Source organism: Pteropus alecto, unplaced genomic scaffold (assembly GCF_000325575.1).
Source record: "Pteropus alecto unplaced genomic scaffold, ASM32557v1 scaffold50, whole genome shotgun sequence".
NCBI classification, from domain to species: Eukaryota; Metazoa; Chordata; class Mammalia; order Chiroptera; family Pteropodidae; genus Pteropus; species Pteropus alecto.
Genome location: NW_006431918.1, coordinates 6,280,752 through 6,303,818, shown reverse-complemented (window position 1 = coordinate 6,303,818; position 23,067 = coordinate 6,280,752). Strand labels below are relative to the sequence as shown.

The 23,067-nt window shown below is 35.1% G+C and overlaps 1 protein-coding gene and 1 non-coding gene across 8 annotated transcripts in view; one reads left to right on the top strand and one right to left on the bottom strand.

The window, feature by feature from the left end:
• Window positions 1-23,067, top strand: part of ARFIP1 (ADP ribosylation factor interacting protein 1) — an 81,481-nt gene that overhangs the window by 14,314 nt on the left and 44,100 nt on the right. For 5 of the 7 annotated variants that reach the window (XM_025042734.1, XM_006906257.3, XM_006906258.3 and 2 more), the window contains 2 exons: window positions 7,368-7,469; window positions 21,707-21,815. In XM_025042734.1, coding sequence (XP_024898502.1) covers window positions 7,368-7,469; window positions 21,707-21,815 — 211 coding nt within the window. Of the gene's footprint in view, window positions 1-1,325; window positions 1,347-7,367; window positions 7,470-21,706; window positions 21,816-23,067 lie in introns of those variants that run through there. The other 2 variants (XM_015585113.2, XM_025042737.1) reach the window with 2 other exon arrangements.
• LOC112475178 lies at window positions 7,042-7,144 on the bottom strand. The gene has a single exon (XR_003044595.1). It is a non-coding gene; the product is annotated as a small nucleolar RNA U13 (small nucleolar RNA).

The window sequence follows — 23,067 nt, the reverse complement described above, 5'->3', positions numbered from 1 at the left end:
AGCCCAGCCAACGATGGGATTCATAATAATAAATGAAAGTATGCTCTTTATGGTTTACCACTGTGGGTTTTGTCTATGTGAATGTCACTCAGAAAGATGCTAAACTAGAAGCTTCCTGCTCAATAGAGAATTAAGCCTGGATGGAAACCACTGCCAAGTAATTGATTGTTCAGATTTGTCTATAAATTAATAATAAAATCTGTGTTAGGTATTCCCTGTGTTTTTAGCCATAACTAAATGTGCAGTGTCTATAGGAATATTGTAATTTTTTTAAAAGACCAAGCATGTCAGTATAATATGAATTTATGCTCAAATATAAAAGCATATGAGTTTACAGTTAACCAGAGTAGGCTTTAGAACTATTTTGTGATTTTAAAATTCCCCATTTATTAGTATTCTACTAACTTAAATCTGCTTTTTTCAAAATCCATAATGTAAACATTTGGGGATCAAATTTACTTACAAGAATTCTTTTAATATTACAGCTCTATATGTATTATGGCTATTCTCTGAATTTAAATGTTCTATATATCAGCATTTTCAGTAATTCAGATTAATCTTAGTAGAGCTTGGCACATACTCGTGGTCAATTTGATGAATGAATGAATTCTCACTCTACTAGTGTAAGTGATATGAGTATTGGTTTCTTAGGAATAGAATATAATAACTTGAGTGATAGTTTTCATTTCTTTAAAAAGCAAAACAAAACATTAGAAACTCCAGCATTTTAAATCAAGCCAACCCTGAACAAGAAAAGTTCATTTAGGTTTTTTAAGGTGAATTGCCTTGCTCATGATCACTTAGCTAGTTCATTGCAGAACCTAGGGTGATGTTTCCATTAAAATGTCTATCTCATCAGTAACTGTAAAAATGCTTTCTTCTTCTGCATGCGTGTTTTTTTAAAAGACATAAAGTTTTATTGTTGTTCTTTTTGAATTAAAAAAGAAGAAAACATGAGCTTGGCTTGCTTTGTACTCTGGTCCACTCTTGACAGGAAAAGATAAAGGTAGATTTTGTTCTTTACATTTTTAGTATTCAAACTTTATACCTCGAAATGTGTTTAAACTGCTTCTTCTATGTCTGTAGAAGAAATAATAGCCTAATAGGCACCATTCACTGAGAGCCTATTAGGGGCCAGGCACCGTACTGGGATTTATATATATTATCCCATTTAATGCTACACTAACCCTTTTGCAGTTGAGGTTTTCTTTTCTTCCTCATTTTACAGGTTAGGCAACAGAGACCTGGAAGGGGTAACATGAGGAAAAGAACTGTGATTTGAACCCAAAGGAAATGGAAAATAAAAGTAAATTTAAGAAACTAATTAGGAAAAAAATTATTTAAAGGTAGGAGCAAGAAGTTTGAAAAACAGGCAAAAAAAATTGTATTTTTAAAAACAAAAATGGAAAGAAAGCACAGTGTTCGTGTTAGGTATTTATTAGGGTTTCCTCGGATTATTAACTGAATTCTTCTTTTCTGTCTGCTCTTTAATGTAGTAACACCAATACATATACCAGTTTCTAATATCCAAGAAAAATATACAGATATTCACATTCTTCCTTTATGTAAGTAACTCAGAGGTCTAAAAAGTAAATTGAGTACAGATCCTGCACTCAAGATGCATGTTGATTAATTGAGGAAATTTTTTAATAAGTAAAATGTAGAAGAATAATGCCTTTATAGAGTGGTACAGATGAAGAATTATAGCAATTCAAAGGAATATCAGCCAGGAATATCAGTGAAGGTGGCATTTAAGCTGAGTCTTATAGATTGGGTAGAATTGAGTATGTGAGTGATGATGGTCACTGCTTGAACAAAGGCATAGAGAAAGAAATTGAGAGATATGTTAAGTGTGAGTAGTGAAGTTTGATTTATTAGGATATCTGAAGAAGTATAATGGAAAGAAGATAAATCAGGTCATATAAGGATTTTGAGTGTCAGGAGGAGTTGGCTTATGTTGTAAACACTTTGGAGGGAGACAGACATGTTAAATATGTATATAAATTATGTACATATATGATACGTAGGTGAGGTTAATAATCTCTTTTTATTAAATGAGGAAATTGAAGCTTAGGGAAGTAAGTGACTTCTATAAAGTTATGAAAAAGGGCAGAGCTTAAATCCATTTCTCCTGATACCTCGATTCTCCTGAGATTTCATACAGTAGGCTTTATTCACCTAATACTTTTGAATCATGTCGAATTAATGCTTTGTAATAAATATATTAACCATTTTTTCAAGGTCATTTTTTACTGATACAGAAGAGAATTTTAAAGACTATTTGAATTATGAGTTTAATAGGTTTACTTTCTCTTTTTGTAGGCAAACAAAAACTAAGTCATTTGATCTGACACAGAAAGCGTTTGTGTTTTTTGGTATTGGAACAAAATGTGGCCTCTGTTGACATGGGTAATTAGTTCAGTAAGCCCTGCAGCCTTCATAAGTCTGAAGCCATCACTGTAACAATTAGAGCTGAATATTTGCGGCTTTGCTTCTTCTTTCAGTTTACTTTCTTCACTGCTGTTTTGTCTAGAATTGTCTGAATTTAGAATTTAGTCCTTTAAATGAGAAGAAAAATAACTACTACTTGATAGCAGAACAAAAATACTACTGAATATATGTAGCCAGTGAAATTTTTCACTGTATTTTTTAACAAATTTTCAAGTAACTTTTTTAAACGGTATATTTATAAAAGTTAGAAAAACCTTAAGCTTGTTGTTATTATGCCACTTTATTTTCACTAGCTCAGTGATAGATTAAAAGGACAATGTTAAACGTGTGTTTTAGAAGATATAATGCCTTGTACAGTTCCAGAAATCTCCTTAAGGCCAAGACAGATTATTTTATATTCTTTCTAAAAGTTTCTACCTTGTTTCTAAGCATTTTAGAAATTAGATTTTCCCATTAATAATATTTCTGGCATGCCTTCTCTTGCATTATTAAGATAAATTTTTAATCTTTGGATAAATTTTTGTTAATGTTGCATAATGAACATCCACGGATATTCGTTCACCTGTAAGTGCTGACTGTCAGATATAAAGTCTTTTTTAATGTTATGGCAAGGTATATTTTCAGGATTTGAAAAACATAAGTAGTGCCAGGAAAAATTACATGAGCTCTTTTCTTTTAGCTTAGGTCTTGGGCAGCTACAGAAAAAGCTATAAGCTGAGAGTTGAATTGGCAGGGAGAAGAGTACTGTGCATTCTGAAGATGTAGATGAAGTTAAGCATTTGGTCACCTAGTTAGGGGAGAGTATGGTATGAGAAGCGGTTGGAGAGGTAAGTAGGGGTCAGATTGTAAGCAGTTTTAGAGCCATGTTATAGCTATTGAGAAACTTTGCTTGGTTATCTGATGTTTTGAGCTTCTATGTAATAAGACACAGACTCTGCCTTTTCCCAGCCTCATTATGTGGAGACTTTCCCCAGCATTGGAAGGGGCTGTGGCTGGGCAGCCAAAAGAACAAGGCACATACAGTACTTGGCTAAAGCCTGACTCGGCGAGCTAAAAAGAGGCAATCCTGTTTTGTTGTTTCAAAAGATCTAGGATGAGGGACACTGAATCTGAGGAACAGAGAGATTTTTTTAATGCTCTTCCATTCTTTAGGTATTCTCTTAGAGGCAAGTGCTTGTGATTTAAGACAGGAAATATGTGTCTGTAAAGAACTGCAGTAATTTTTATAGTGAGAGTGTGTTGGTCTAAAGTATTTTTGTCATAGAGACGTATTTTGGAAAATGACAAACTTCATTAGGTTTCAGAGCTGCAAGTCAGTCCTTCCTTGTGAATGAAAACTGATCAGGGCCATACACCTTCCCATTCCCATCAGACTAGTGTGGTCGCTGTGGTGGATTTGGGGCTTGCAGAAAAAACTAGATCTTCTGCCATTAAAGATGATAGAATAGAATTTTATCCTTTAAAAAAAAAATCAATAGTTTATTGATTGGTAAAATTTACATAAGGTAAAATGCACCCACTTAAAATATACAGTCTGATGAGTTTTGACAAATGTATAAACTTGGGAAACCATCATCACAATCAAGATACAGAATGTTTCCATCATCCTAAAGTTTCTTGTGCACCTTTGCCCTCAGTCCTTCCTTCCCCCATCTGTCTCCCCAAGAAACAGCTGATGTGTCATGATATGTTGGATTTGTATGTTCTAGAGTTCTGTATAACTGGAATCATATGGTATGTACTCTTTTGTGTCTGGCTTTTTTAGCTCAGCGTAATGTTTTAAGATTAAGCAATAGTTGTTGCGTGCATCAGTCATTACTTTTTATGGCTGAGGAATATTTCATTTTATGTATATACCACAATTCTTTTATCCATTGCCCTGTTGATGGATATTTTTAATTTTTTTTTTTTTTTAGTTGTAGGCTCTTAAGGATAAAGCTGCCATGAATACATTTATACAAGTCTCTTAAGGACATTTGTTTTAATTTCTCTGTTGAGTGCTTAGGTGTAGAATGGTTGAGTCATATAGTCAAATGTATATTTACTTTTATAAGAAATTGTAAACAGTTCTCCAAAGTGAAGTACTTTTACATGCCCTCCAGCAGTGTATTTAAGTTCCACTTACTTTTACCAGCACTTGGTATTGTTAGTCTTTTGAAGCTTCAGCCAGTATTGTGGGTTTATAGTTGTACCTTTTGTGGTTTTAAATGTCATTTTCTTGATGATTAGTGATATTGAACACCTTTTCTCTCTTACCATTCATATGTTTTCTTTTGTGAAGTATATGTTAAAATTTTGGCCATATTTTATTTGGGTTGTTTGTCTTTTGAATTGTAAGATTTACTTATATATTTGAACTACCAGTCATTTGTCAAATACATTCTTATATTACATCTATTTTTTCTCAGTCTGTGGCTTGCCTTTTCATTTTTTTAATCTAAGAAATGTTTGCTTACTCCAGAGTCATTATTCAGTCTACTAATAAGCCAGTCAAAGGCAGTCTTTATTTCTCTGTACAGTGATTTTGATCACTAGCATTTTTTTTTTTAGTTCTTTCTTAATATTTCTATACCTCTGCTTTACATCGTCCATCTGTTCATGCATGCTGTCTACTTTATCTTTTATAGCTCTTAGCATATTAATCATAGTTATTTTAAATTCCTAGTCTCATCATTTCAACATGCTTGTCATGTCTGGCTGTGATGCTTGCTATTTGTCTTCAAATTGTGGTGGGTTGTTTTGTTTTGTTGCCTCTTTGTAGACCTGGTAATTTTTCTTTATAGCCAGACATAGTATACTGGGTAAAAGGAACTATTGTAAATAGGCCTTTAGCCATGGGATGGTGAGGTGTGGGAGGAGGGAAGCATTCTGTAGTCCGTGATTAGGTCTCAGTCTTTAGTGAGCCTGTGCCTCTGACTGTGAACTTCACTAGTGTTTCTGTTTTTTTTCTCCACCCGCTCTTAGGTTTGTCGGGATGGCCAAAGTGTGTTAGATTTGGGTATCTTTCTGAAGTCAGTTAGGCACAGATTGTACCCACGCAGGTTAGGTTCTGGTTTCTCCTGAGGGTAGTCTTTGTTAAGGAGAACAGAGTGCTCTGGTGTATTTCAGAATGGTTTCATTTCTCCTCCCCTGCTGGAAGGATGAGGGGACTTTTCTCCAGTATTTACTGTGGTAACCTAGTCCAGCTCCTGGAGGTAAAACTCATAACATTGTCGTGTCCTCCTTATTCTCCCTGGAGTTTTTAACTCTCAGAGTCGTCTGTCTACACTGAGCCTCCAGCAGTTCAGTTATGTTTCAGGTTTCCCTGACCCCCGCACTGGTTCCTGAGGCGTTTTCACTCTGAGAAGCCATGACTCCCTGTATTCACATGTCTGTCTCTCCAACTTTGGGGGCAGCAGTTTGCCCCCGTATCCTCCCCCTTGTTCAAGAATCCAAGAAGAGTTGTTGATTTTTTAGTCTGTTCAGGTTTTTACTTGTTAGGGTAGCGTAGCAACTTCCAAGCTCCTTACATTCAGAAATGGAAACTGGAAGTCCCCTCCTCAAGGTCAAGTATTAGTATTTCCCCCACCCAAGGCAACCACTGTTCTGCCTAAAATTTTTGTAACTTCTTGGTTTCTTTTTTAATTGAATCATGTAGTATGTACTCTATGAGTCTGACTTCATTTGTTCAACATCATGTCTCTGAGATATATTATAATAAGCCTTTTATATTTCATAGAGGTAGAGACTAGATCACAAACCTGTTTGCATTAACATTTGCTTTCAGTAGTATGACTTAGCCTGTAATAATCCCCTAAATTTAAGTTCTTGGCAGCAGATTAAAAACACATACATAAATACACACACATTTATTTTAGTTGTTTGGTTTGGTTTTGGTAATTCTGTGCAGTGCGGTATTGAGGGTAGCAGCTAGGTTCAGGTCTGAGCATTAGAACATATGTTGTTAGATATTGATTCTGTTCCTAACATATTTTTCTGTCAAGACTTTCATTCTAGTGGGCACCATTGTTGAGTGCGTGAGAAGAGAGGCACCTGTTCTCTGTAAAAAGTGGAATAAATCGTTCAGCTTATTCTGAAGTTTTTTGATTTTTAAAATAAGGGAAAGTAGATTATTGTTAAAGTCCTTTACAGATATGAAATTCTCATTTTAACTTGTAGTCACACATTTTTTTTAAATCACGTATGTTTTGAGCACAAAAATTTTTTACCAACCATAATTGATGTTCTGTTATTGATTAACTATATTTGGTTTTGAAGTAAATTTATATTTCCCATGCTTATAAAATTAAGGAATTATTTTTAAACATTAGTTGACCTTTAGAACAGTAAAGTCAGTAAGACTTAATTCTCCTAGTATAGAGATTTAAATTTTTTTGTTACCTTAGAGAAAGAAACTCTTTAGACAAAAGCTGACATAAAGGCTCATTATATACAACAGCAAAAGTGAGCTGCTTTTGTTGAATTAATAATCAAGCTTAGCTTTCTGTAATAGTTCCAGTTGTAAGTGGTAGTCTATCATAACACTATTTACAAGGCACAGATATTGCCCCTTGGTACCTGTAACAAGTAACTTGTTTTTTTTCTTTTTCATGTCAGATGGGTAATGGGCTGATGTCGTAACAAGGTTTGAGGGAGGCACATCTCACACAACAGCACGAACATCCAGTCATCATGCTGATGAACTACAAAGGATCTAACTTGTTTTGTTAATCAAGAAATTTGAGTGCAGTTTTAAAAGCCAGGGGCATTTTTTATTAGTATCATGTTTATCATATAAGTATTAGGTTGTAATTATTTTAAAAGATGCTATAATGGGGGCTGTTAAGTGCCATAAACATGAATATAATAGTCTTTTGAATGTTTGCCTTTTATGATTTGGTGGTGTTTATCACTATTTCTTTTCTCCTTTCTTTTAGGAGTCTATGATGGCTCAAGAATCTCCCAAAAATTCAGCAGCAGAAATTCCAGTGACTAGTAATGGGGAAGTTGATGACTCTCATGAACATGGCTTTAATAGGGTAAGAACATTTTCTTTCTCTTAATACAAAGGATCATGGTAAGCCCTTAAATGTTGAGACAAAAGTAAAAGACAGAGTTTAATATAGGAATATTTTCTTAGATTGGCTGATATGCCAGTAATCTAATGTTATCATACAGAGATGACTAGGCAGGTTGTGTTAGTGGTTTGTCAAGATTAAACTCTAGGCCAGTAAGCATTTAGGCTTTAATATTATTGTCAGTAATTCTTCTGTATGACCAGAACAAGAGTGTATCTGATGATTTTGGAATATAACTTCATAAAACTACTTAATTTTATTTGTGATAAGAAAAAAATACTAACTATAGATTATCCTTTTAAAAATTGGCTCCATCTAATCTCTTTTCTACGTGTCCTTAGTACATGATTCCTAAGCGTATTACTGCTACCTTTGCTGTTCACGTTCCCAAGTGGCATACTTGACTCAGTGGAGAATGAACTGCATTTAATTTTAATCAACCTCTTATTTGAAATTGGAATTAAATGTGTTTTAATAGAAAGACCATAGATTTGAAGATAATCTGGATTCACATTTCAGCTATGCAATTTATAGTGGTGTAACCTAGAGTGGTATTTATTTAATTTATTTTCTAGTTTTTGTTTTCTAATCTCTATAAATGAAAATCTTTTTTACTAGTATGAGGATGTTAATATTAAATAAGATAAAACAAGTAATATGCTGAATAGAGTCCTAGAAATGATACTAATGTTATTATTTCTGGAGATATTTTCATTAAGCATCCCTCTGTGGTAATTGATATATATGTAAAACTTTAAAAATACAGTTTTCATATTCTTGGAAAAGTGATGCTTGAAAGATAGTTGAATTATTTTACAACTTAAATAGGATTCCTTACTTCATTTGTTTAAGAATAAAATCCTTTAGTTTAGTTTAACAGAAAGTTACAGCTCAGGATTTCTTGATCTCAGCACTAAACACATTCTGAGCCAAATAAGTTCTTTGTTGTGGAGGGTTGGCCTGTGCATATAGGATGCTTAGCAGCATGCCTGGCGTCTTCCTACTAGATACTAGTGACACACTCCAGCTGTGACAAGCAAAAAATGTCTCCAGACATTGCCAGATGCCCCCCAGGAGTGGGGAGAAACACCTCTGGTTGAGAACCACTGTTTTAGGTAGATCATTTTAATTAATTTTAGAAAATGCCACTGAATTTCACTTATTTTTGCCTCATCTTTGGAGGGAATTAATTTGTCTTCAAGCTTTAGATTTCTTTTAATTGCAAGTGCTTTAACTTGGTTTCTAAGCACCTATGGCCCAATATAGAGTGACTCACAGAAGAAAAAGACTTAAATTCTGAGCACACAAAGGACATTTTCACTTCAGGATTTAGTCTTTCAGGTGTTTGAAAACACTAAGACACACCTGCAATAATAAGGAAACTCAGGTTACCATCATTAGACTTTACCAATTACTTTATAAACTCCTACTAATTCAAATAACTCATTACATCAAAATGTTAGTTAATGATTGCTTCATCTTATTTTGGATAAAAGCTCCTCCTGCAAATTTATTCTGCAGCTATTTATTATCTGCTATATACCAGGCACTGGGGATGTAGCAGTGAACAAAAATACCTGCTGTCAGGGAGTTGATATTCTTATAGACAATCTAATGGAAGCTAAGCACTTTTTATCTAAGAGAAAAGCAGTACATACAAAATGCTGCATTGTTTTGAAAATTCACCTACCTTCTTGAACCTTTTCTTTTTCTTTCTGTTGTTTCGTTTTGCTTTTTTAGCTTTGACTTTAGCTGATGCACAGTAAAAAGCACAGATGTTAAGCTCAGTGGAATCACTACCCACATCTAGGTGTAGAACATCTCCAGGACCTTAACTGGCTCCCTCTTGCCCTAGTCTTCTAGGCAGTACACCCCGCTCCCTCCCTCCCAGGGTAATCACTTCTGCTCCGACTCTGTCCTCGTAGATTGCTTTTGACTGTCCCTGAACTGCTTATAAATGGAATCATACACTGTGTACACTTTTTTGATTGGCTTTCACCCAACATTGTGTCTGTGAAATTTATTCGTGTTGTTGCTTCGTGTTGTGGCAGTATTTAATTTTTTTTAATTATAGTATAGTTTTCCAGAGTGTTAATATACCACAATTTGTATCTCCGTTCTTCAGTTGATGGATACCTGACTTGTTTCTAGTCTGTGGCTATTATGAATAAAGCTGCTGTGTGCATTTTTGTACAGATCTTTTGGTGTATATAATCACCTATTTTTGTTGGATATATACCTAAAATCAGAATTGCCTGGTCATGGGTACATGATGTTTGCCTTTGGTAGACGTTGTCAACTGGTTTTCCAAAGTGATTGAACCATATGACAATCCTACCAGCAATGAATGTGAGTTCTAGTTTTTTTATATTCTTACCAATTCTTGGTATTGTCATACCTTTTAATTTTAGCCATTTTGATGGAAACATAATAATATCTCATGATGGTTTTAATATGCATCTCCCTGGTGACTAATGATATTGAGCATATTTTTATATTCTTACTGACCATGTGGGTATTATCTTTTATGAATTGCCTTTTCAAGTTCTTTGTCCATTTTTCTATTGGATATGTACCTTTTCTAATTCATTTGTAGGAGTTTTTTGTATATTCTGGGAATAAGTCATTTGCTTGAATGTGTGTGTTGCCAATATTTTTTTCTAGTCTGTAACTTGCTTTTGTACCCTATTAATAATATGTTTTGATGAACAAAAGTTGTTCATTTTAATGAAGCCATTTTACCAATGTTTCCTTTTAGTGATTTTCGTGATCCTGTTAGGATATCTTACCTATTCCAATATGATGAAGATACTCTGTATTCTTCTAAAAGTTTTGTTGTTTGCTTCTCACACTTAGGTCTTTGATTCATTTTGAATTAAAATTTGTGTATGGTGAGATGTATGAGTTAAGGTTTTTTTTATAATATGAATATCTAATTGATGTTCACTGTTTATTGGCAAGACTGGATTCTTTACAGGGGGTGGAGTGGGGAGCTTTTGCTGTTAATCAGGTGATCATATATGTGGATTCTCTGTTTTATTTCTTGGTCTTTTTGTCAATACCATATTATCTTTTTCTTGCTATAGTAATTAAATCTGGAACAAATGTTAGCTTCAGCCTTGATACCTGGTAGTTAATTCCTCCACCTTTGTTGTTCTTCACGGTTACCTTACCTTAAACCTATTTGTGAGTCTTTAGTTAAGAACCTTTAAATGTACAATCTAGTAAATGAATGCGTTTGGATCTCCATAACTTGTAGTCATGACATTAGAAAAAAAAAAATTTAGATGCGGTGGTCCTAAGACCTCTCCTCCGGTCATTAGAGGAGACAGGTGTAATGGCTGGTGATTTCTGTTAATAGACTAAAACTGTACTTACTGCAAAAGCACAGAGTGCATTTGGGGATCAGTCTGACATTGTTAGAAAATGACACTGGGGAGGTTTTGGGGAGCACACTAAAGGTGGCTGTAAATGTCACTTGGGCTTGTACAGCAGTGGTTCTCAAACTCTGCTGCACGATCGAATCACCTGAGAATCGCTCTAGACCTGGAAACTGGGTATTAGCCATTTTTAAATTTGCTATTTAAATTCAAATCCAGGTAATTTCAATGTTCTGCCAAATTTGAGAACCAGTGCTATGGATAAGTGCTGTGGATAAGTGCTTTTCAAATTTTAATGTGCTTATGAATCCCCTGGATTGTGTTAAGATGTAGATTCTGACTCGAGGTGCAAGATGGGGCCCTAGAGGCTGCATTTTAACAAGATCCCAGGTAATGCTGCTGCTGTTGGCCAATGGGCTAGTTTAATAGCAAAACCATAGGCAGTGGGAAACCAACCAAAATTTCTGTGTGAGGGGGTGACGTAATCAAAGCCGAGCTTCCCAGAGATGAATCAAGTATTCCTTAGCATAGTAGATTTAAAGGGGAGGGAATGAAGTAGGAAATGAGTAAGGAAGCTACAAAAGGAGAGGGAGATGTGGTTAGAGAAGTCTGAATGGATCTCGATAGCAGGACCACTGAGGAGAGATGACCCTGTCATATTCAGTGCCACCCCACAGGGCTGTTGATATAGGGTAGACTTGTAAAAAGCCCTACTAAGATCTAAAAGATCATATAAAACTAGTCTACTTTGGTATATGGTCCTTCCAGCAGTCTGAGTAACTAAATAGCAGAGCGTGGGCATGAATGCCAGTTTCCTTGCCTTCTCCTTGTGGAAGAGACCGTTGCCCCTATCACTTCTGTTCCCCTTCCAGGCACATGAGGAGGTTGCCTGTGCCTGCCCCTTTGCAGTTGGAAAGGACTCCATAGCTGGGTCTGGGGTCACGCCTCCACTCACTAGTGCTCACCCTTCCTTCCCTGTAACCCTGCTGCCCAATAACAACTGTGAGGGCAGAGCCCAGCTCGCACTGAAAGAACGATATGGACAGTGCCCACCGACAGGTAGACGGAATGAGAAATACACTTTTGTTAGGTTAAGTAACAGAGATTTTCAGGTGATTCATTACTGCAACATTAGCCTGGCCAATCCAGACTGACTAATAGATACACTGATCAAGCGCCTTCACACGCCATGGTCCAGTCTCAGAAACCTGGAAGAGGTGATCTGATGGTCTGGTAAGCCTGCTGACGGAGCTGCTCCAATTCTGGTTAACATGGGGATGTTGCTTAAAGACCCTGAACCTAGTGACTCACGTAACCCACGGGACCACCGGGGAAACCACACCTCAGAAGGGCTTCCTAAACTCCTGAAGCTTTCCTGGGAAATAAGATGTTTCTGAAATAAGTGTTCTTTCTTAGTCATAGTGTTTTGTCTACCTTCCCTTGTTCCCCCATATAATGGCTAGAGAGAATCAGACATTATTATTTGGCTTTCACCTCTGCTCTCTGTTTCAATCCAGACTCCCTCGAAGCCAGTTTTCTACATTCAGAGTTTTAATTAAAGAGTGTGACACAGATCTGTTGTTAAGAAGATTCAAATAATATTGGATGATTTTTTAAATTAAAAAAGTAAGTGTTGCTTTTAAAAATCCTAGTAGGTTGAGGATTTAGCTTAATATTCTTTTCAGACCTCTCACTTCACACCAAACCAAAGCCATTTCAGAAGGCTCTAATGTCACTTAGCTAAACTTCACTGTGAAATTAGATATTTGAAGTCTGCAAATGGATGTAAAACAGATTCTGTGTGAACACAGTATTAAAATAATGACCTGAAACCGCTTCAAAGGCAAATTATCAATTAGTTGTATTTCTTGATTTCGTTTTTTTTTTATTGATAGCAATACCTATTTCCCAAGTGAATAATGAGCAATGTCCTTGGAAGATATTCTTTTCTATCATGATATCAGGAAGTGGAAAGAGTACTGCATTGGGCACTTGATAAATATTTTTTTAAATTAAATTGATGTATAAGCTAGACCTAAATCTCTCATTTATAAAATGGAGTTAGACATCTTTTCATCTCCAAAGTTTTATGCAGTGCTCGTTTAGGATTCCCTTCAGTGGGGAATGTGAACCTATCTTAGCTGGAAATTTGAGTATTTCTCAAAGAATGTTTTTAGTTCTCTCAGATTCTTAAACACCCTCAAATTGTCCATCCACCAATCTGTTTTATTTGCCTCTCATATAACTCAATTTTTAAAAATTCAGAATTCATTCTAATCAGTTATCAGTTTAATTTGCTTTCTTTGTTTAGACATAATCTTACAATTGTTATCTGTGTCTAAATGTATAACATATTAAAAATAAAGCCCATGTGAGATTTCAAAAAAAAAACTTTACTTGCCTTCGAGTAGCACAGAAGAAAATTTTTTTAATCCATTCAAATTTTATCTTTAGATTACAGAGTCTTACTAGAATGAAGTGAATTAAACCATAATGTAGCTGTTCTTTGCTTATGTAGTCAAAGCCAGTTTGCTTGCTGCTTTGTAAATTTACTCATGGTTAATGTTGAGTTCTCTTTTGGTGATTCCCTTGCAATATTATTTTCCTTTCTAGTGCGAGGTAGAGCAGGGAGAAAGGAGATGTGATCCCGGAGGTTCCCCCTAGTCGGATGTGAATTTTACCAGTGGACAGGGCTCCTTAGAAGCAATATTCCACTTCAGCCAGCACACCCAACTTCACCTCCCTGAAGAAATTCAGCGTCATAAAACTTGTTTCTTTTGGTAACTGCTCTTATTAAAAATAGGTGAATAATGTGTCTCTTACATTTTTATTGTGCTTTGATTAAATTAAAAATCGGCTATGTAATTCCTTTCACCATGGTAAAAACAATATTTCAAAAGCACCTTTTGACTGTTTTGAATAAATTACACTCAAGATCTATTAGGCTTATCTTTATCCAAATTTTGGCATACATTCCCTCTTTAATTTCCCGAGCAATAAAGAGGAAATTGCATATAATCTCATCTATATTTCTATTTTAATATGGACAAAAGTTCATAAAAATATTAAAATGTATTGCTTAGCATTAGACTATATTTTATAAACTAGTAAAGAAATCTCATATTTAAAACTGGATCATAACCAGAGTTTTCTGAGGCATTTTACTTATATACATTTTCCTTTTAGACCTATTTGTTGTTTATAATGGCTTTTATTTAATACATACTGCATAATGCACTTCAAAAAGTATAGTCTTGCATAAAATTAAGATGGTAGCTTATTAAGTTGTCATAACTTGTCTGGCCAGCTGGTGTCACTGTGGCACAGGCCATGAAATGTAAATGTTTCTGTGTCTCATTGCAGATGTTTCATTTTTCATTTGATTTCCCTTCTTAGTCTGTGCAATGAGAGGCTCCGGTTAGATGCTTCACATTCATATAGAGATTAGAGTGGAAGAACCTGTCATAGGAATCCCCTGGCAGCAGTTTAACATTTGTTGACGTTTTGAAGTTTATTACTCTTTTTGTGAAGATGAGGGAAACAGCTATATGTAAAGTGCTGGTAGTCTAGGAGTACCAGTGGAGAGCTGAGAAAATGCCAACCCTGCCTTCTACCCACTTGATAAGTAGAATGTTGGAGAATAATCAGCTTTGACCCAAGATAATTGTAGAGAGGAGGCAGCGAGAACACTGTGAGGAGGTTATGGATGCTGCAGTATGTTCACCGGGGGCCCGGGGTAGCTTTGCAGATATTCCTTATAGGCAGCTAACTGGAAAAACAGCAAAGGGGACTTAAATTACCAAATTTCATAGAACATTTAACATAAAGTTTTCAACTTGTTTCTTTAAAAATTATATTACGTAAATGCTTTGGAAAGTTTTATCCATTTTGAAGAATGAGATAGGATGTTTAAATTTAGAAAATTTCTTAGTAAAAGAAGTATTAGTATTGCATCTGCTAGATGCTAGAATTACTAAAGAGGAACAAGATAAATAAACAACCTGGTCTTAGAGAGCTTACGGTCAGCAGGGAGAGAAAATATTGATAAATTAATTTTTATACCGCGTGAGAAGTGATATGCTAGGCCAAGTATAGCATAGTCTGGGAACTGGTAGGAAGAGTGAGGAGAGTTTACTTGAGGAATTGCTATCCAAGCTGAATCTGAAGGATGAGCTGGCCAGATGAAGAAGGGTGAAGAATGTTCCCACCAGAGGCAATTCTAAAGCCCTGAAAGAGGTGTGAGACCACAGAATTAAAAATTCACTAATGCTAAGGAGGAAAGTGTAGGGGCAGATGTGTGAGAAACAGGGCTAGAGAGGTAAGTAGGGGCTAGATCCCACAAAACCTTAAAATCATATTGAAGAGCTTGGACTTTTTAAAAAAGGCAATGGAGGGCAACTAAATGACATAAAATAAAAGGGTCTCAGTCCAATTCACATTTTAGAAAGTTGTCTCTGCCTACAATTTGAAGAATGAATTTCAGGAGTGATAAGACTAGAGACAAGAAAGACAGATCTGTTAAGTCGCCAAGAGAGGAGGGGAAGTGAGACTTAGGACTTTTCTTTTGTAGAAAAACTAGAACTAGTAAGGAATGCCAATGCATTTTTAAAGATGTAGATAGGAGGAAAACTGAGAGAATTTGTGTAAAGAAATTAAGGGAGAAGAGAGTTTGTATAATTTATAAAATAATTGGAGAATCTTTATAGATTCTTGGTAGTTACATATATGCTTTGAGAATCACTCCTTTAAATACGATTTCTCCTCACCCTAAATAAAGGGAAGGTTTAATTAATCTTTAGTTTTGCTTATATTTTGTAGTATTGTGCACCTTATTAAGGATGTGTATTTTAAAGCAAATTTGCTGAACATTTTGTGTTTTTTATGTGTTGGTCTTGCACTAACTTAGTTCAAAAGCAGATTACCATGCTAAATTATAAATTCTAAAGTTACTATCTTAAACTCATTTTTTTTCTTACTTCTGTTAAAATGTGCAAAATGAAGCCAAGTTATTTTGGTTAAAAAATGAGCCCCCTTCACAGCTTTATGGAAGCCGTTACTACAAACATTATTATGTATCTTTTGAAAAGGACTTAAAATATATGTGAAGCTTTTTTGCCAAAAGCATTATATTTGTTTTAGCTTAATTATTTGAAAATTTATTTTTGCAAACTATTGAATATTGCAGCGTTATCCTTATAGCTTGAACAGAAAGTTAACTTTAGGTTTATTCCATTTTATTGTGTAGTTGTTAAGCACGATTTTGCAAAAGTCTTAAATTTTGAGGGAATGTCAGTGACATAAAAATGCAAATCAGATTTTATGTTGTTCGTTATAAATGGGCTCATTGTCTCTCAAATATATTCCGGAAACTATAGGAGTGAATGCAGTAGCAGATATTTTTTTTGCTACTAAGCTGAGCACAGCCTTATAACTGAGATACTTTAAAAAAATTTAAGGGTTAATGTAAAGGCATATTTTAAGTTTTTGTGACCTATCAGGCTAAACTATATTATTCAGAAAGTATGTATTTTACAAAAAACTGTTAACAAGCTCATGAAATAATAAGTATTATCTCACAAGTCATGCATTCCTCTCACACAGCCCACGTCATTTGTGTTACACTTGCCAGCCAGACCACTACCAAAATGATAATTCTGTTCAGAATCTGAATGGACCCATTTGTATCACTTTTGGTTAGACTCCTTCTGTTATTAACAGAAGCATAGGAAGGCCTTAGTGCTTTTCAGGTTTTACATCTGTTTTACATAAAACAAGAGAGGTTTTTTTGTTTATTTTCTGGGAGCACTTTTGTTTGTTAAGTAAAGGACCCTGGGAGATCAGTGGGAGGAGTTTGAGTGAGCTGTAATACCTTAAAGTTGTTTCTCCTAGAGGCCATGCATGACAAGATGGGAGATGTTCTTGAACGCTTTTTGAAAACTTAGATAATCAGAGATATTCATCGTATTTGCTGTTTAACCTGTTACTAGCGCTCCTCTTCCCAACTACTGCTACTGCTGTATCTCTTTTTACACAATATTTTGTGACAGAACAGATGATTCATATGAGTAATGTTTTTTCAGGTAAGTTCCAAGAATACAGCAAACACAATTCTCTTGGACTTCTATTCCATTTGTGTGTTTTTGAGTGTGTTTAGAACTAATAAGTTCAGCAGAGTTGGAGGATATGAGTAATATGCAAAACTCAATTTTATTTCTATACATTAGGCATAAGTAATGCAAAAATAAAATTAAGAAAACAATTCCATTTATAATAGCATCAAAAATAAGAATATACTCAGGAATATGTGCAGTGCTTGGATACAGAAAACCACAAAACATCATCAAAAGAAGTTAAAGAAGATTTTTAAAAATGGAAGGACATTTTATGTTCATGGAATAGAAGTCTTAATTTGTTAAGATGGCATTATTCCTCAATCAGATTCAGCACAATCTCTATCAAAATCTCAGCTGGCTTTTTTGTAGAAATTGACAAACTGATCGTATGTAAATGCAAGGGATCCAGAATAGACAAAAGAATTTTGAAAAAGAATGGAGTTGTAGGACCCACTACTTTTGATTTCAAAACTTATTTCAAAGCTACAGTAATAAAAACAGGATGGTACTGGCATAAGGAACACATATAGATCAATGAAACAAAATTGGAAGTACAGAAATAGACACTTACATTTGTGATCAGTTTAGCTTTGACTACGGTGCCGAGACAGTTTTCAATGTGGAAAGAATAGTCTTCGACAGATGGTGCTGGGATGACTGGACAGCCACATGCAAAAGATGAAGTCGGACCTAGAATTCACACCCTACTCAAAACTTAACTCAAAATGGATCAAAGACTTAAATGTTAAGAGCTAAAACTGTAAAACTCTTAAAAGAAAAACATAGATGTGAATCTTCATGACCTTGCAGAGGGAACTTCACTTTAGTTTCTTAGATATGACACCAAAAGCACAAACAACAAAGAATAAATCAAACTTTATCAACATTTAAAACTTTTATGCTTCAGAGAGCATCATAAAGAAGAAAGTGGAAAGGCATCCCACAGAAAAAATACTTACAAATCATATATCTGATAAAGGATTTGTGTCCTGCAGCTCGACAGTAAAATGACAAATGACCCAGCTAAAACTGGGACAAAAGATATGAATAGACATTTCTCCCAAGAAGACCTACCAGTGGCCAATAAGCACATTGGAAAGATGCTCAACATCATTAGTCATCAGGGAAATCCAAATCAACACTACTTTGAGATACTACTTCTATCTTGCCTAGATGGCTATAATCAAAAAGGCATATAATAAGTGTTGGTGAGGATGTAGAGAAATTAGAACCCTCATACATTGCTTTTGGGAATGTAAAATGGTGCAATCATTTTGGAAGACAGTCTTGACAAATTCTCAAAAGGTTAAACATAGAATATCATATAACCCAGCCAAAAATGGGTACACTAATGTTCATAGAAACATTACTTGTAATACTCAAAAAGTGGAAACAATCTAAGTGACGATCCATCAACTGATGAATGGATAAACAGTGATATATCCATATAACAGAATATTATTCAACTATAAAAAGAAATGAACTACTGATACATGTTAGCAGTACGAATGAACCTTGAACACAGTATGCTACACGACATACTGTGTTGGTTCCATTTATATGGCTGTCCAGAATAAGTAAATCCATACAAATAGAAAGTAGATTAGCGGTTCTAAGGGGCTGGGAAAAGGTAAGAATGGGGAGTGACTTCTGATGGGTACAGAGTTTTTTGGGGGGGAGGTAATGAAATGTTTTAAAATTAGTGGTGATGGCTACACAACTCTGTAAATATACTGAAACCACTAGCATACACTTTAAAAGGATGAATTTTATGGCACATGAAGTACATTTCAATACCTGCTTGTCTACCAGTCAATTAAGAAATGGAACATTTAAGTCATTGTTCTTTTCCCACATAGCCACATGGCTCACTCCGTCACTTTGTTCAGGATTCTGCCCACGTTTGACCCCCTCAGAGAGACCTTCCCTGAGTACCCCACCTAAAGTAGCACCTTTTGCCTGTTGCTCTGTATCCCTCTTTATCCTCCCTTTAAAAAAAAAAAAAAGCAACTTATTTAGTATTTACTTACTACCTTCCATACATTCATTTATTTACTATCAGTCTCCTCCTCCCCCCAAGCCCTGTGTGGGTCTAATATGGGCAGAGACTTTAGCTGTTTTCTACACTGCTGTGTATACAGTGTCTATAGCAGTGGCTGTCATAAAGTTGGTGCTCACTGATGTTGGCTTAATTAGAAAATAAATCCTTTATGTTCCAGAGCTCAAGCAGTGTTTTCTTCTTTCCTCTTTGGTTCTTATGGATTTAGTCCTGATTCTGAGTTCCTGTGATGCTTACTGTCTTTACTTGGGCACTAAGTTCAACTTTTATGTTAATGTTAATCTTGTCTCTCCAGTGAAGCAAAGACTGTATCTTCTCTTTTTCTTTGCCCGGAAAGTCTAACATATAATTAAGAGTAAGCAAAATACTCATTGAATTAAATTAAAAAAAATAAATAAACCTATTGCTATAGCAGCTTCTTAAGCTAATGGTGCTGAGTCATAAGTTCTTTAGTTCACTCAACAAATTCATTTGTTGATTCAACAAATACTTACTGAACATCTACTACGTCTCAGGCACTTATTTCAGGTGCTAAATACATAGTAAACAAAATAGACAACCTCCTTGCTCTCATAAAGATTACGGTATAGTGAGGGTGACAAAGACATATAAATATATACATAATATATTACCTAATGGTAACTGCTATGAGAAAAATAACACGGCAAGCAGAAAAGGGAATTTCATTGCAAGGTTGCAGGAGTTGCTATTTTATATGTTGGTGGGGAAAAGCCTCTCTGGCTAAAGAACTAATAAATGAAAAAGGCTGTGGATTTCTGGTAGAAGAGCATACTAGGAAGAAAAACAGCAAGAACAAAGGCCCTAAACTAGAGATAGGTTTATTGTTTTTGAAGAAACAATGTGGCTGCAAGGCTTAGGCTAGTAGGACATAAGTCAAATCATGTGATCCTTTAAGAATATATTTAATAGTCTGGGTTTTATGTCGTGAGATTGGGGTCTGTTGGAGAGTTTTGTGTAGGGGATAACTTTGGTTGATGTGTGGAGTTAGAGGTGTGTGTCATGGACAGAAGCAGGGAGACCAGCTGGGAGGCTCTTGGAATAATCCGGGTGACATGATGCTAGCTTAGACCAGGGTGATAGTAGTGCAAGTGGTGAGAATTGATTTGATCCTGGGTGTATTTTGAGGGTAGATCTGATAGGATCTGCTGATAGTTTGGATGTGGGTATGAGAGAAAAAGAAGAGTCAAAGGTAACTCCTAAGATTTTTGGCTAAGATTTTGGTAATAGAGATGCCATTAACTGAAAGAAGTAAAACCTATAAGTGATTTTTTTTGTTTTGTTTTTGTCTGTGAGGGGTGGAGATTTACTATGGAATCAATCAATTTTGTACATATTAAGTTCGAGATGTCTATTTGATATGCAAGTGGAAATGACAGGTATGTGGTTAGATATATTGGAGTTAAAGAGGGAGGCCCAGGTGAGACACATACATTTGGTAGTCGTCAATGTATTTTTAAGAATCAGTAAGATCATCCAAGAAATGAATGTATGAGAATAAGTCCTCTGAACCCTGGGACACTTCAGAATTTGGAGGTTGGGGAGATGACGAGGAATCAGTTGAATGCCTAGCAAGGAGAGAATATCAAACGCTGTTTCATAAGTCATATAAGATGAGAATTGACCTCATTATTTATTCAGGATCCACTATACCAATCAAGTCATTGGCTAGGCAAAATTAATGAGTTTCTCAAGAAAAACCCTTCTCAACACTTGTTGGTTATGAGAGACCATATCTGTTAAGTTTTGACTTCGCAAATTGGGAAGCTCAAAATGTTAGTTCTGAGTTTTCAAATTGTAGCTGTAAATTATATATGGTGGGGTAGAGTATTAAGAAAGGATTTTAAAGACATATTTGTCTTTTAGTACATCAATAACTTGTTATTGTGGAAAACTGGTAGGATCCATTCATAAACTCTGATTATGAAAATTGAGCAATTCCTCATATCTAAGCCGGAAAAAAGGGACTTTTAATTGGAAATTTATGTTTCTTGGCTTTCTCTCTTTTTCTTAACTATTAAGACAGAATGTTAAATATTATATTTATTACAGTAAAGGTCCAGTTGTAAGCTAATATACAGTTAGGTTGACAAATATCAGTGTTCCGTGTAATCTAGATAGCAGGAAATTTCGTTTACCTCACCTTAGTTGAGGTCAGAGAAGCCCTGTTTTCCAAGCTAGCCTTGAAATCAAAGGGAAATTAACATTGCAAGTGAATGATTTGTTTATACTGACCACGAGCCAGGCTTATCGTGATTCTATTAGACATTGGTCAGTTTTTTTACTATTAAACATGGCTTTTTAGTCATCTTAATTCTGTTCTTTAAAATGGTTTTCCCGATAGAGCAGTAAATTAGAAATTTGAAAATTGTATTTTAATATCTACCTGCTGCTTAGTTCTAGAATAATGAAAGTATTTTTTATTTGACATGCACTGTACCTCTTAATAGCAAATCTTACTGAGTTTGCTACTGATTATACATCATTACAGAATGCCGTGTGACAGCATAAGGAAATACTACATAGAGAGAAAATTAATTTAAGATGTGATTAAAAGGACACAATTATGCTGAACTGTGATGTGAGATTTTTTGCAAAAATTTTCTCTCTTATTCAAATTTTGCTAAGGATTTGAAACGTTCATTGCCAGCTGGACTTGGTCTCTCAGAAACCCAAATTACATCTCATGGTTTTGACAGTACCAAAGAGGGGGTTATTGAAGCAGGAACACTTCAAGGTAAGAGCCCATATATTTTTAAAGATGGCTGGGGTGGAGGATGGGAGAAGTTCATCAAATGCTACCTTTATTAAGAAAGCATAAGAGTTGAGCTCTTTAATTTTGTGATAAAACATCAATTATAAACATACTCCTTTTTCTCTTCCATTTAAATAATTTAGGAATTATTTTAGTAGTAGTCTTTAGATAAATGAATGTGCATAATTTCACTGATTGTTATTTGGGAATTGATTTTAAAATAGTGAAATAAAAATTCAAAAATTAAGAATACAGATTTAAATTATTTTAGCTTATAACCACAAACTTTATAGCTATAAGTCAATATTAATTTGTACAGCACTTATTTCTTATTTCAAAGCAATTAGGAAAACAGAACTTTTATTTTTTATACTATACATACTGTATAGGAATAAGACCAGCGTTATTCGGTAATTTGCTAAGAGGACTCATAGGACTCAGTCAATAATCATACTCATGGGAATGAATATTTCAGCAAAAGTATGCCAAGCGTGGTTAGCAAAAGGCAAGAATGCCTGAGGCAAAGTCTGGGGGAAACTAGGCCCAGCGCAGTCACACAGAACATGCTTAATTCCACTGCTGTGACAACATGACAAGAACTATGACAACACGTGTGAAGTATTGCTAACCAGGGAAGCTATTAGAGACTCAGTGCCCAGGGTTTTTATTGGAGATTGTTCACATAGGCCCCCTCTAGCTAGCATGTACCAGGATTGCAGACTCCCAGAAGGAAAGCAAGTGTTTAGCGTGGACCACATGGTTTATATAAACAGTTTAGGCATAGTGAGCCAGTCTTAACATTCTGGGAATGGAGGAAATCTTCCCCAAATTTAAGTTCCCAGACACCAATCAATAGTCAGTCTTGTAAGCTGGTCTTTTTTAAGAATAAGCAGTCGGACCTGCTGTGTTAACTCTTTTCTGCACTTTTCTATTCCATATATGTGTCTATTTTTAATATGAAGAACAAAGTTCCCTCCTTTTTTAATGTTCTTTTTAAGTGTTTTTTCATTTTCACATGAGTTGAAAAAAATAAAATCATATAAACATTTGGATGTAAAAAATGGGTTGTTTTCTTGACAGAGCTCTAGTTAAAGTAGTAGTTATAGATTATGTTCAATGAAGTATGTTAATTTTAATACGATGTTGTAATTTTACAAAATGAAGAAAAGTTATTTCCATGCCCTTGCAATCCTTAGCTGTCTTGTAGATAATAGTATTCTATATTTGAGTGCCT